At 43.9% G+C, this 13820-nt stretch overlaps 1 protein-coding gene across 1 annotated transcript in view; it reads right to left on the reverse strand.

Moving 5' to 3' along the window:
• LOC128692116 (dentin sialophosphoprotein-like) overlaps positions 1 to 13820 on the reverse strand; it is a 106002-nt gene that overhangs the window by 50239 nt on the left and 41943 nt on the right. Inside the window, exons 3-4 of the mRNA XM_070085060.1 lie at positions 8065 to 8269; positions 3959 to 4058 (exon numbers count right to left, since the gene is read on the reverse strand). Coding sequence (XP_069941161.1) covers positions 3959 to 4058; positions 8065 to 8269 — 305 coding nt within the window. The remainder of the gene's footprint in view (positions 1 to 3958; positions 4059 to 8064; positions 8270 to 13820) is intronic.

Below are 13820 nucleotides of genomic sequence, written 5' to 3' on the forward strand. Positions count from 1 at the left end.
CTTGCAACACTGGGATACCTTGCAACACTTGAATACCTTGCAACACTGGGATACCTTGCAACACTGGGATACCTTGCAACACTGGGGTATATTGCAACACTGAGATGGCTTGCAACACTGGGATACCCTGCAACACTGGGATACCTTGCAACACTGGGATACATTGAAACACTGGGATACCTTGCAACACTTGAATACCTTGCAACACTGGGATACCCTGCAACACTGGGATACCTTGCAACACTGGGATACCTTGAAACACTGGGATACCTTGCAACACTTGAATACCTTGCAACACTTGAATACCTTGCAACACTGGGATACCTTGCAACACTGGGATACCTTGCAACACTGGAATACCTTGCAACACTGGGATACCCTGCAACACTGGGATACCTTGCAACACTGGGATACCTTGCAACACTGGGATACCTTGCAACATTTGAATACCTTGCAACACTGAGATACCTTGCAACACTTGAATACCTTGCAACACTGGGATACCTTGAAACACTGGGATACCTTGAAACACTGGGATACCTTGCAACACTTGAATACCTTGCAACACTGGGATACCTTGAAACACTGGGATACCTTGCAACACTGGGATACCTTGCTCCGATCAAGCAATAACCGAAAAAATCTGGTTACTTAAACGATGAATACTTAACAGAAAAATGGGAGACTATTGTACATCTGAGCATTAAACAGAAAAACATAATGCATAATTATTAATGATTAATGTTAGGGTTGTTATGATGGCAGGTAACCTGTCATTACTCGTCAGCTGGGGATAATGACCTGGCCTTATGTTATAATAATGCATATTTTTTTATGTTCACAATTTTTTAGCATTGTATAATTAGATTTCATATTAATTTGTAACACTGACTGAGCTGGGGGAAGTACTTGTCGCCATTTTACATTACCTGAATAACATGTGAAAGTGAGGTTTAAAAGTCTTGCCTCCTTACCACACTCGCTCAGAGGTCACCTGGCATACTGCCACCGGTCAGGGAGGGACGTGAGTTAGTGCTGTCTCCAACCAAACAGCATCATGCAGAAAAACTTTACACAATAGCATATTTGAGAGAGAATTTATGAGAACTGGTTAATATCTACAGCTTATGCTATAACGAACTGTTTTAAAAGATGTTTTACATGATGTGAGTACTTATGTTCTGGTAGTAATGTCCTGTGTGGACTTTGTCGCTTTAATTACACTGTTGACTTTCACTCTGGGAGATAAAATCATCACTCTGATGTTCAGAGTTGCGAAGATCATACGGACAAAAAACCTAGTTTATATATTGCCTCGTATAGGCTGGTTCTGTAAAGTTGTCTGGTGTGTACTTAGGCTCTAAAACAGATTGCATATACATATATATATATATATATATATATATATATATATATATATATATATATATATATATATATATATATATATATATGTATATATATATATATAATATATATATATATATATATATATATATATATATATATATATATATATGTATATATATATATATATATTCTCAAACAGCTTCAGGGAGAACCTTGAGTTTTCCCTGAATCACGTTCATTCTTTTCTCTGAGCATGAGGGTCCCTATAACAGCTCTAGAGGTGGTACCTCCCTATATTTTATATATATATATATATATATATATATATATATATATATATATATATATATATATATATATATATATATATATATATATATATATAAATATATAAAACTTTCCTCATCACTCACTTCATCACTGCCTTGCCAGAGGCATGCTTACTCGACAGTTATAAAACTGCAACATTAACACCCCTTCTTCAGAGTGCCGGCACTGTACTTCCCATGTCCAGGAATCAAGTCCGGCCTGCCGGTTTCCCTGAATCCCTTCATAAATGTTACTTTGCTAACACTCCAACAGCACGTCAAGTCCAAAGAATCATTTGTCTCCATTTGCTCCTATCTAACACTCTCACGCACGCTTGCTGGAAGTCCAAGCCCCTAGCACACAAAACCTCATTTACTCCTTCCCTCCACCCTTTCCTAGGACGACCCCTACCCCGCCTTCCCTCCATTACAGATTTATACACTCTCGAAGTCATTCTATTTCGTTCCATCCTATCTATATGTCCAAACCATTCCAATAACCCCTCCTCAGCACTCTAAATAATAGTTTTGGTAATCCCAAAACTCCTCATAATCTCCAAACTACGGATTCTCTGCACACCACACATTGCCCTCAGACATGACATCTCCACTGCTCCAGCCTCCTCGTTGTTGCAACATTCAAAACCCATGCCTAATACCCATACAAGAGCGTTGGTATAACTATACTCTCATACATTCTCCTCTTTGCTTTCATGGATAAAGTTCTTTGTCTCCACAGACTCCTCATTGCACCACTCACCTTTTTCCCCTCGTTAATTCTATGATTCACCTCATCCTTCATAAACCCATCTGCTGACACATCCACTCCCAAATATCTGAACACATTTACCTCCTCCATACTCTCTCCCTTCAGTCTGCTATCCAATCTTCCGTTACCTATTTTTTTTTTTGTTATCCTCATCACCTTACTCTTTCTTATATTCACTTATAATTTCCTTCTTTTACATACTCTACCAAACTCATCCACCAACCTCTGCAGCTTCTCTTCAGAATCCTCCAAAAGCACAATGTCACCAGCAAAGAGCAACTGTGACAACTCCCACATTGTGTTAGATTCTTTATCTTTTAACCCCACACTTCTTGCCAACACCCGAGCATTCACCTCTCTTACAATTCCATCTATAAATATACTGAATAACCATGGTGACATCACACATCCCTGTTTAAGGACTACTTTTACTGGGAAAAAATCTCCCTTCGCTTACATACTGTAACCTGAACCTCACTATCCTCGTAAAAACTGTTCACCCCTTTCAGTAACCTACCTCCTATTCCATACATTTGCCACATTGCCCCCTATCCACCCTACCATATGCCTTTTCCAAATCGATAAATGCCATAAATACCTCTTTACCCTTATCTAGATACTGTTCACCTACATGTTTCACTGCAAACATTTGGTTTACACACCCCCTACCCTTCCTAAAGCCTCCTTGTTCATCTGCTATCCTGCTCTCCGTCTTACTCTTAATTCTTTCAATAATAACTCTGCCATACACTTTACCAGGTATACTCAACAGGCTTATTCCCCTATAATTTTTACACTCTCTTTTGTCACTTTTGCCTTTATACAAAGGAACTATGAATGCTTTCTGCCAAGCATGTCTGCTCTGGTAGGAGAGACAAATACGTCATACACACGCACGCACGCACGCACTCACGCCCGCACGCCCGCACGCACGCACGCACGCATGCATGCACGCACGCACACACACATGCACGCACACACACACACACATATGCACGCACGCACGCGCGCACACAAATACACACACACACAGCTATGAATCGACCTCTGCAACAACAATTAGGAGAGTACACACACATCATCATAGGCTTAATTACTGTAACTAAAAATGCGCCCTCGCACTGTGGCCATTCCGTGTGACCCAGCGCTGTGACCACTCCACGTGACCCAGCGTTGTGACCATGATATGCGATTCAAGGGTGTGACCATGATATATGTCCCAACTTTGTGACCCTGATATGTGACCCTACCCAGTAGCTTTTTTTGTGAATAATATTTATACATACAAGTGTTGAGTGGACAATTATCAGGCAATTCATGAAATAAAAAAAATGGTCTCTCAATAGGAATAAGATAGTTATACAAGAGTATTTCTATAACTTTAAAGATCTATGCCAGTTGTTGATGTTATCAGGAGCAACAAAACAACTTAAATAACGTGAACAATCAAAATTGTGTAGAGAAACATTTTTGATACATCAGTAGTGCGCAAGAGTCAGAAGTGAGTGAAGCTATAGATAAAAACACTTACACTTGAGGGAGGGTCTGTCTGTTGGCCAGCCATACGACCTCCGTGAAGTGAATGATGTTGAGGTAATGTTCCAGCGCTGCCTCAGCCCGCCACGCCTCCACTAGTGGACGGTCCAGCACACACACAGCCCAGGGACACAACAAAGTATAATCAGACTATAAAGTGATAAAACACATACACATACACACACACACACACACACACATACACACATACACACACACGCACACACACACACACACACACACACACACACACACACACATAAACACAGTAAAGAGGCGGGGCCAGGAGCTATGTATCGACCCCTGCAACCACAAACAGGTGAGTACAAATAGGTGAGTACAGCCCAGGGACACAACAGGATAGAATCAGGCTATAGAGTAGTAACGCACACACACACACACACACACACACACACACACACACATAAACACAGTGAAGAGGCAGGGCCAGGAGCTATGTATCGACCCCTGCAACCACAAATAGGTGAGTACAAATAGGTGAGTACAGCCCAGGGACACAACAGGATAGAATCAGGCTATAGAGTAATAACACACACACATACACACAGGAGGCCAGGAGCTAGGACTCGACTCCTGCAAGCTCAACTAGGTGAGTACACACACGCACACACATATACAAACAGGCAGGAATAGCAGGGAGAGTATTGCAATGGATCAGGGAATACCTGACAGGAAGGAAACACTACGGTACGTGACAAGGTGTCAGACTGGGTGCGTGTGTCGAGTGAGGTTCCATAAGTTCCGGCGCTGTTTCTTGTATATGTGAATGACATGATAGAAGGGACAGATTCAGAGGCGTCCCTGTTTGCAGGAGATGTGAAGCTAATGAGAAGAATACAAGTAGACGAAGATCAGGTATGCCTACAAGGAGATCTGGACAGGCTGCAAGCCTGGTCCGACAAATGGCTCCTGGAATTTAACTCCACCAAGTGAGTCATGAAGTTTGGTGAAGGACAAAGAAATCCGCAGACGGAGTATAGCCAAGTTGGTCAAAGACTGCAAAATTCAATCAAGGAAAATGATCTTGAGGTTAACATCATGCTGAACACATCTCCTGAGGCGCACATCAACCAAATAACTACTGCAGCATATGGGAGCCTGGCAAACCTAATAACAGTGCTTCTATATCTAAAGAAGGAGTCATTAACGACACTGTACGAGCAGCAGCTACTGGAAACTTGTGGACAATAAAGGATTGATGCTGAAGATGGAAGAGAAAAGAGAAACAGCTGCTGCTGCATCTACTATTTTTTTGTGCTGTATTGCCAGTCGAATATGGCCATGTCATTGAGGACGCAAGGAGAGCTGTTGGTGAAGGCGAGAATGTTCTAGTAGTAGGCAAACCCCAGATTAAATTTATTGACAGGGCTTTTCGTAACAAAGATGGCAGGTGTGCTTTCTTGGGTCTGAAATAAATGATGCAGTTAGCAGATTAGGAAACGTCATTGTTGTAGGTTTGAGGTTCGAAACGTTGTGGGTACATTTGGAGAAATACACAGCTGCTCTGCACAGTGTTTATTAGAGAGATAGGTCGTGTCGTCTTCCAGCGTATCGTTTCAGCTTAACGTCTAAGTGTTGACTGAGTTATGCCCCGAGGCGAGCTGGGGGGTTTTGAACTTCAGAAGTCAGCGTCAGTGACCTTTACATTCCTAAGCAATGACCTGGTAACAGCTAACACTGCAAATATTACATGCTATTCACAACGTGACTGGTAATGGAGGAACTTTATTATTGCCTCATTACTGGAGGTAATGATGTTGGGAGGTGTAAGAGTGAGGACCTGCTTGCCGGTTATACCAGGACAAGGATTGACCACTTCAAGATGAGGAGTTGACCACGTCTGGACGAAAGTGAAGAAACTTTTACTCTGGAGTTAGTAGTGACATCTAAACTCTAGTGCAGAGTAATTATTGACAGAGCTCTCCTGCATCACTGTGCTTTGTCTTCTGGACACGACTGCTACGTTCTGTCGTCAGGGGGTTACGTTCTGTCATCATTGCTACGTTCTGTTGTTAGTGCTACGTTCTGTCGTCAGTGCTACGATCTGTTGTCATGGTTACCTTCTGCCGTCAGAGGTTACGGTCTGTCATCAGTGCTACGTTCTGTCGTCAGTGCCACGTTCTATTGTCAGTGCTACGTTATGTCGTCAGTGCTACGTTCAGTCGTCATGGTTACATTCTGTCGTCAATGACACGTTCTGTCGTCAGTGCTACGTTCTGTCGTCAGTGCTACATTCTATCGTCAGTGCTACGTTCTGTCATCATGATTACGTTCTGTCATCAGTGCCACATTCTGTCGTAAGTGCTGCGTTCTGTCGTCATGGTTCTGTCGTTACGAGGTAGTATTTATTCCCTACATTGTTATAGGGAAGTGCTGAACCCATCGGGGTCATATAGACTATTTGGTCAAAAACGATTGTCATGTAATGTTAATTTCGTATTGGCAGACTTTATTGATTAATGAATGTGTGTGTTGAGGGTGTGGCACTGAGTACACAGTGACACTGAGTACACTGGCACTGAGTAAACTGGTACTGAGTACACAGTGACACTGAGTACACTGGCACTGAGTAAACTGGTACTGAGTACACAGTGGCACTGAGTACACTGGCACTGAGTAAACTGGTACTGAGTACACAGTGACACTGAGTACACTGGCACTGAGTAAACTGGTACTGAGTACACAGTGGCACTGAGTACACTGGCACTGAGTACACTGGTACTGAGTACACAGTGACACTGAGTACACTGGCACTGAGTAAACTGGTACTGAGTACACAGTGACACTGAGTACACTGGCACTGAGTAAACTGGTACTGAGTACACAGTGGCACTGAGTACACTGGCACTGAGTAAACTGGTACTGAGTACACAGTGACACTGAGTACACTGGCACTGAGTAAACTGGTACTGAGTACACAGTGGCACTGAGTACACTGGCACTGAGTACACTGGTACTGAGTACACAGTGACACTGAATACACTGGCACTGAGTAAACTGGTACTGAGTACACAGTGGCACTGAGTACACAGTGGCACTAAGTACACAGTGGCAATGAGTACACAGTGGCACTGAGTACACAGTGGCACTGAGTACACAGTGGCACAGTACACAGTGGCACTGCGTACACAGTGGCACTGAGTACATTGGCAATGAGTACACTGGCACTGAGTACACAGTGGCACTAAGTACACAGTGGCAATGAGTACACAGTGGCACTGAGTACACAGTGGCATTGAGTACATTGGCACTGAGTACACTGGCACTGAGTACATAGTGGCACTGAGTACACAGTGACACTGACTACATTGGCACTGAGTACACTGGCACTGAGTACACTGGCACTGAGTACACAGTGGCACTAAGTACACAGTGGCACTGAGTACACAGTGGCACAGTGCACAGTGGCACTGCGCACACGGTGGCACTGAGTACACGGTGGCATAGTACACAGTGGCACTGAGTACACAGTGACACTGACTACATTGGCACTGAGTACACTGGCACTGAGTACAGAGTGGCACTAAGTACACAGAGGCACTGAGTACACAGTGGCACAGTACACAGTGGCACTGTGTACACAGTGGCACTGAGTATACGGTGGCATAGTACACAGTGGCACTGAGTAAAAAATGGCACTAATACGCAGTGGCACTGAGTACATAGTGGCACTGCGTACACAGTGGTACAGTACACAGTGGCACTAATACACAGTGGCACTGAGTCCACAGTGGCACAGTACACAGTGGCACTGAGTACACAATGGCACAATACACAGTGGCACTGAGTACACAATGGCACAGTACACAGTGGCACAGTACACAGTGGCACTGAGTACACAGTGGCACAGTGCACAGTGGCACTGAGCACACAGTGGCACAGTACACAGTGGCACTAAATACACAGTAACACAGTACACAGTGGCAGTGAAAACACAGTGGCACGGAGTCCACAGTGGCACAGTACACAGTGGCACAGTATACAGTAGCAGAGTACACAGTGGCACAGTACACTGTAGCACAGTACACAGTGGCATAGTACACAGTGGCACAGCACATAGTGTTATAGAGTGTTACTCACCTCTCGCCAACATGGAACCAGGTACTGCCTCACAGGCGGTCCGTGCCTCGTCCCAGGTGAGGGCGGAGGTGGAGGCCAGGAGGGAGTACCTCCAGGCTGAGCCGCCCACCGCCCCTTCGTGAATCAGAGATACCTCCGCCCGCGCCGCCCCCTTCGGTACCTCCGCCCGCGCCGCCCCCTGCGATACCTCCGCCCGCGCCGGCCCCTGAAACATATGTCACCATTGAAATGAGATACAGTACACAGATTAGATTTTTTTTTTCATTCTCTCCACTGTAGTGTCTAGTTAATGATTAAAACACGTGTACAACAGTTGGAACGTGTCACCTACACAGGCTTTTCTAGTCAACTAAATGGCAGCAAGTATAGTAGTGAAATGAAGATTATGTAATCAGTCCATCAACCTTGGAGAAATAGTATTTGAGGTGGTCAGTCCCTCATCATGAAGAATCGTTCAGCCCCATGGAGCTGATACCCAACTGTTGCACATGTGTCATAATCATCAGTTTGTTGGAATTTTATACCATTTTCAACATTGGTGTCTAAACGACTCACGAAATCGTAATGCCACGATTGCAAACAAACGGAACTTCTGGGATCTAGGCCCCCAAAAGGGACCTAGTTCTCATGAGAACATCTGGGTTAATATTTACAGTTTATGCTTCAGCTGTTATAAATTTAGAAAGATTGCTTAAAACGTCTGGTGGTTACAGTATTTTCACTAATAAGGTATCTAGATATGTGAGGGAGAATATTCCACTGTATGTTAATAATACTCAATATGTGAACATCAGGCAGTGTTCAAGTGGTCATAAGGGTGGCAAAAATAGGTGGGTGAAAATGGTTGGTTGGTTTTGAGAAAGACCTGCCTAGTAAGGGCCAGTAGGCCTGCTACAGTGCTTCTCCTCTCTTATGTTTCTATGTACTTGTCACCATAAATCTGTTACTTGTGACACTGCATGTTGTTCAGTAAATGTGCATCTCTGTGTCCATGTAATGATACTGATAGATCCACTCAGGCTCTAACTGTATTCTTATAACATGCACATTTGTTATTTATTTCTCCCTTACTTCTAAAGCTCGATACAAACTGGTAAAGTTATGTTCTGTTATTTCCATTATGGGATTTTTTTTTCTGCTAGCTTATTAACTTTATTTTGTGTGAGGAAAATAAATAGTGGAGATAACTGTGGTAGTCACATGAGCACTGTACACTGTTACCCTCCCTCACACACTGTACACTGTTACCCTCCCTCACACACTGTACACTGTTACCCTCCCTCACACTGTACACTGTTACCCTCCCTCACACACTGTACACTGTTACCCTCCCTCACACACTGTACACTGTTACCCTCCCTCACACACTGTACACTGTTACCCTCCCTCACACACTGTACACTGTTACCCTCCCTCACACTGTACACTGTTACCCTCCCTCACACACTGTACACTGTTACCCTCCCTCACACACTTTACACTGTTACCCTTCCTCACACACTGTACACTGTTACCCTCCCTCACACACTGTACACTGCTCCCCTCCCTCACACACTGTACACTGTTACCCTCCCTCACACACTGTACACTGTTACCCTTCCTCACACACTGTACACTGTTACCCTCCCTCACACACTGTACACAGTTACCCTCCCTCACACACTGTACACTGTTACCCTTCCTCACACACCGTACACTGTTACCCTCCCTCACATACTGTACACTGTTACCGTCCCTCACACACTGTACACTGTTACTCTCCCTCACACACTGTACAATGTCACCCTCTCACACACTGTACACTGTTACTCTCCCTCACACACTGTACAATGTTACTCTCCCTCACACACTGTACACTGTTACCCGCCCTCACACACTGTACACTGTTACCCTCCCTCACGCACTGTACACTGTTACCCTCCTTAACACATTGTACAATGTTACCCTCCCTCACACACTGTATACTGTTACCCTCTCTCATACATTGTACAGTGTTACTACCTCACACACTGTACAGTGTTACTCCCTCACACACTGTACAGTGTTACTACCTCACACACTGTACAATGTTACTACCTCACACACTGTACAGTGTTACTACCTCACACACTGTACAATGTTACTACCTCACACACTGTACAGTGTTACTACCTCACACACTGTACAATGTTACTACCTCACACACTGTACAGCGTTACTACCTCACACACTGTACAGTGTTACTACCTCACACACTGTACAATGTTACTACCTCACACACTGTACAATGTTACTACCTCACACACTGTACAGTGTTACTCCCTCACACACTGTACAATGTTACTACCTCACACACTGTACAGTGTTACTACCTCACACACTGTATAGTGTTACTACCTCACACACTGTACAATGTTACTACCTCACACACTGTACAGCGTTACTACCTCACACACTGTACAGTGTTACTACCTCACACACTGTACAGTGTTACTATCTCACACACTGTACAGTGTTACTACCTCACACACTGTACAGTGTTACTACCTCACACACTGTACAGTGTTACTACCTCACACACTGTACAGTGTTACTACCTCACACACTGTACAGCGTTACTACCTCACACACTGTACAGTGTTACTACCTCACACACTGTACAGTGTTACTACCTCACACACTGTACAGTGTTACTACCTCACACACTGTACAGTGTTACTACCTCACACACTGTACAGTGTTACTACCTCACACACTGTACAGTGTTACTATCTCACACACTGTACAGTGTTACTACCTCACACACTGTACAGCGTTACTACCTCACACACTGTACAATGTTACTACCTCACACACTGTACAGCGTTACTACCTCACACACTGTACAGTGGTACTACCTCACACACTGTACAGTGTTACTACCTCACACACTGTACAGTGTTACTACCTCACACACTGTACAGTGTTACTACCTCACACACTGTACAGTGTTACTACCTCACACACTGTACAGCGTTACTACCTCACACACTGTACAGTGTTACTACCTCACACACTGTACAGTGTTATTACTTTACACACTGTAGTGTTACTACCTCCCACACTACACAGCGTTACTACCTCACACGGTACAGTGTTACTACCTCATACACTGCATAGTGTTACTACCTCACACACAGCACATTATCCACGCAGTATTTTATCCCTCACTGGCTTACGCCTCGCCGGTCACCAGAGACCTCTCGACCTCCAGGGAGAATTGAAGAGAGTGGGGAGGGAGACCTCCAGCACCTCACAGCTACCAAGCAGAGCTCAGGAGGCCGTGGAGAAGGCCTCCACGATGGATGGAAGTGAGGTGAAAGAGGGGAGGCGGAGGCGAGAGGTAATTGTGATGAATGTCTGGAGGCTGGGAATAAGAATGAGGAAGAACTTGTTGATGAATTAGATGGTGTGAGGGAAATGATGCATGCTGAGTGTGTGACTGCATGAATAACGTTGGGGAATGAGGGGGATTAATAGTTAGTGGTGCCAGACCCACTAATGTTGTCCCCACTGATGTTCAGCATTCGTTCCCGGACTCCACCTTTGCACTTCGATTGAGTTCCGGCATCTTGCTCCCCATTTGTCATGTTTTCTCGTACCTACTTGTGAATCCATATATTGATCTGGCCTCCACTTCATCACTTCCTGATTCATTCCGTTTGTTTACTGCTCTTGAATCAGGTCAACGGCACAATGACCGCTGATGCTATTAACAGATTGTTAGGCACTGAAGAAATACTGTATCAACTTCCTCATTTGAATGCGTAGTTTTCTTGTATGCGCTGTCTCAAATACTTTGTCTCCATTGGCTGTCTCTGAGCATCTTATATGTTATATGTCTCTTGCTTTCTGCTCTTTTAGTGACTGAAAAATCTATCTCTTTTAACCTTTTTGTATATCTCAATCTCGCAACTCTGAAGCAAACATCGCAGCAGTTCTCTGAACTGTGCAATTACAGCTGAGATAATACTCAATACAACGCTCATGAGGTGAGAGAAAGAGAGAGAGGAGGGGAAGCAGGCAAAGGCTAAAAATAAAAGGGCATGAAAAACATAGGAAAAGGAGAGTAACCAGCGCTAAACTAAGAGGAACTACAACTGAATACACTGGCATAAGGTAAGCAAAACAACAACTTGAAAACCAAGATAGAAGCAAGAGATACAACAAGTTAACATCAAATGCTAACGCAGTGTCTTAGCTGATGTATAGACAAAATATAAGTAAAGAATAAGGTAATAGGGTGCAATAATGATGGGAAATGAATTAACAAATAATAACAAGGAGGTATGCGGAGAATTATACAGAGAGGTCTAAGAGGTCTTCACCGAAGATAAACAGGAGATACCAGGAGGGGTAGAAAAGTATGAGCAGCAAAGATTAGAAGAAATTCAAACGTCGAAGGACTATGAGAGCTCATAAGAAATCTAGATGTGGTGGAAGCAGTGGGACCTTATAGATATTATTTAGGTCCTAGGACATTGAGAGAAGTGAACTGTGTGACTTCCTAGCAAAAATGTAAATGTGATCCCAGTATACAAGGACGAGCTCATGTTATTCTTGGCAACTGACCACCACTTACCAAGGCTAATGAACTGATCACATCAAAACTCAAAACTGCTACTACTGCTACTGCTACTACTACTACTACTACTACTGCTGCTACTATTACTACCTCCATTGCTATAATCGCTCGAAGAAGCCTGATGTGCAGGCGTCAATTTTCAGCAAATGAAGATACGATTTTCTTATTAAATCGGCTTGCTCTGGCTTTAAGGTGTTTGTTTGTTCTCGTTGATCAAAGGTGTTCAGTACTGTTTCGCAAAGTTGTATCTATCTTGGAGAGGATATTTAGTGTCGTGGTTATTTAGAACATGTGATCTCTTACTGCATATATACAATATATGTTCCTCACAGTGTACACAGTGTACAAAGTACTCAATCATTGTAATTTGTACATACATAATACTAAATATTTGATATGTGAGTGAAAACACTAGGTTTTGTTCACTAATAAATATTATTTAAGTATTTAGATGCATATATTCCTCTAGTGTAATACACCGTTTTTAATAAAGAATTAATGTGTAAGGTTTCACCTTCCTCGACAAATCTTCAGTGCTTATTAAGTAGTGAGGTTCACCCTTGGTGGTAAAACATTATTTTGGAAACACTCTTATTACGGCCCGCATACGAGTCTGTTACTGTGACTCGTATATACCTTTGATGAGCTCCCAGTGTTTTCTACTCCCAGAGCCTGGCCTTGGGTCAGACTCGTCTGGTCAACCAGGTTGTTGCTATTGATGGCCCTGGAGGGATTGGTACTAAACCTGCACACGAAAATCACTCCACATGAAAGCAAAAGACTCGGCAGGAGATGCAACATTCCCCCGATGAAAAGCAGGGGCGCCACGAGTACACTGAGAGACAACACAATAGGTGTCCGGGGCCCAGGACTGTTCAATTACCTCTCAGCATACATAAGTGGGATTACCAATAGACCCCTGGCTGTCTTCAAGAAGGCACTGGACAGGCACCTAGTCAGTACCTGATCAACCGGGCTGTGGTTCGTACGTCAGCTTGCGTGCGGCCAGCAGTAACAGCCTGGTTGATCAGACCCTGATCCACCATGAGGCCTGGTCTCAGACTGAGCAGCGGGGGCGTTGAACCCCGAAACCCTCTCCAGGTAAACTCCAGGCCCGCTGAACCATATATCCATCACAGCCTGGTTGATCTGA

The sequence above is a fragment of the Cherax quadricarinatus genome, chromosome 15 (genome assembly GCF_038502225.1).
Source record: "Cherax quadricarinatus isolate ZL_2023a chromosome 15, ASM3850222v1, whole genome shotgun sequence".
Lineage (NCBI taxonomy): Eukaryota > Metazoa > Arthropoda > Malacostraca > Decapoda > Parastacidae > Cherax > Cherax quadricarinatus.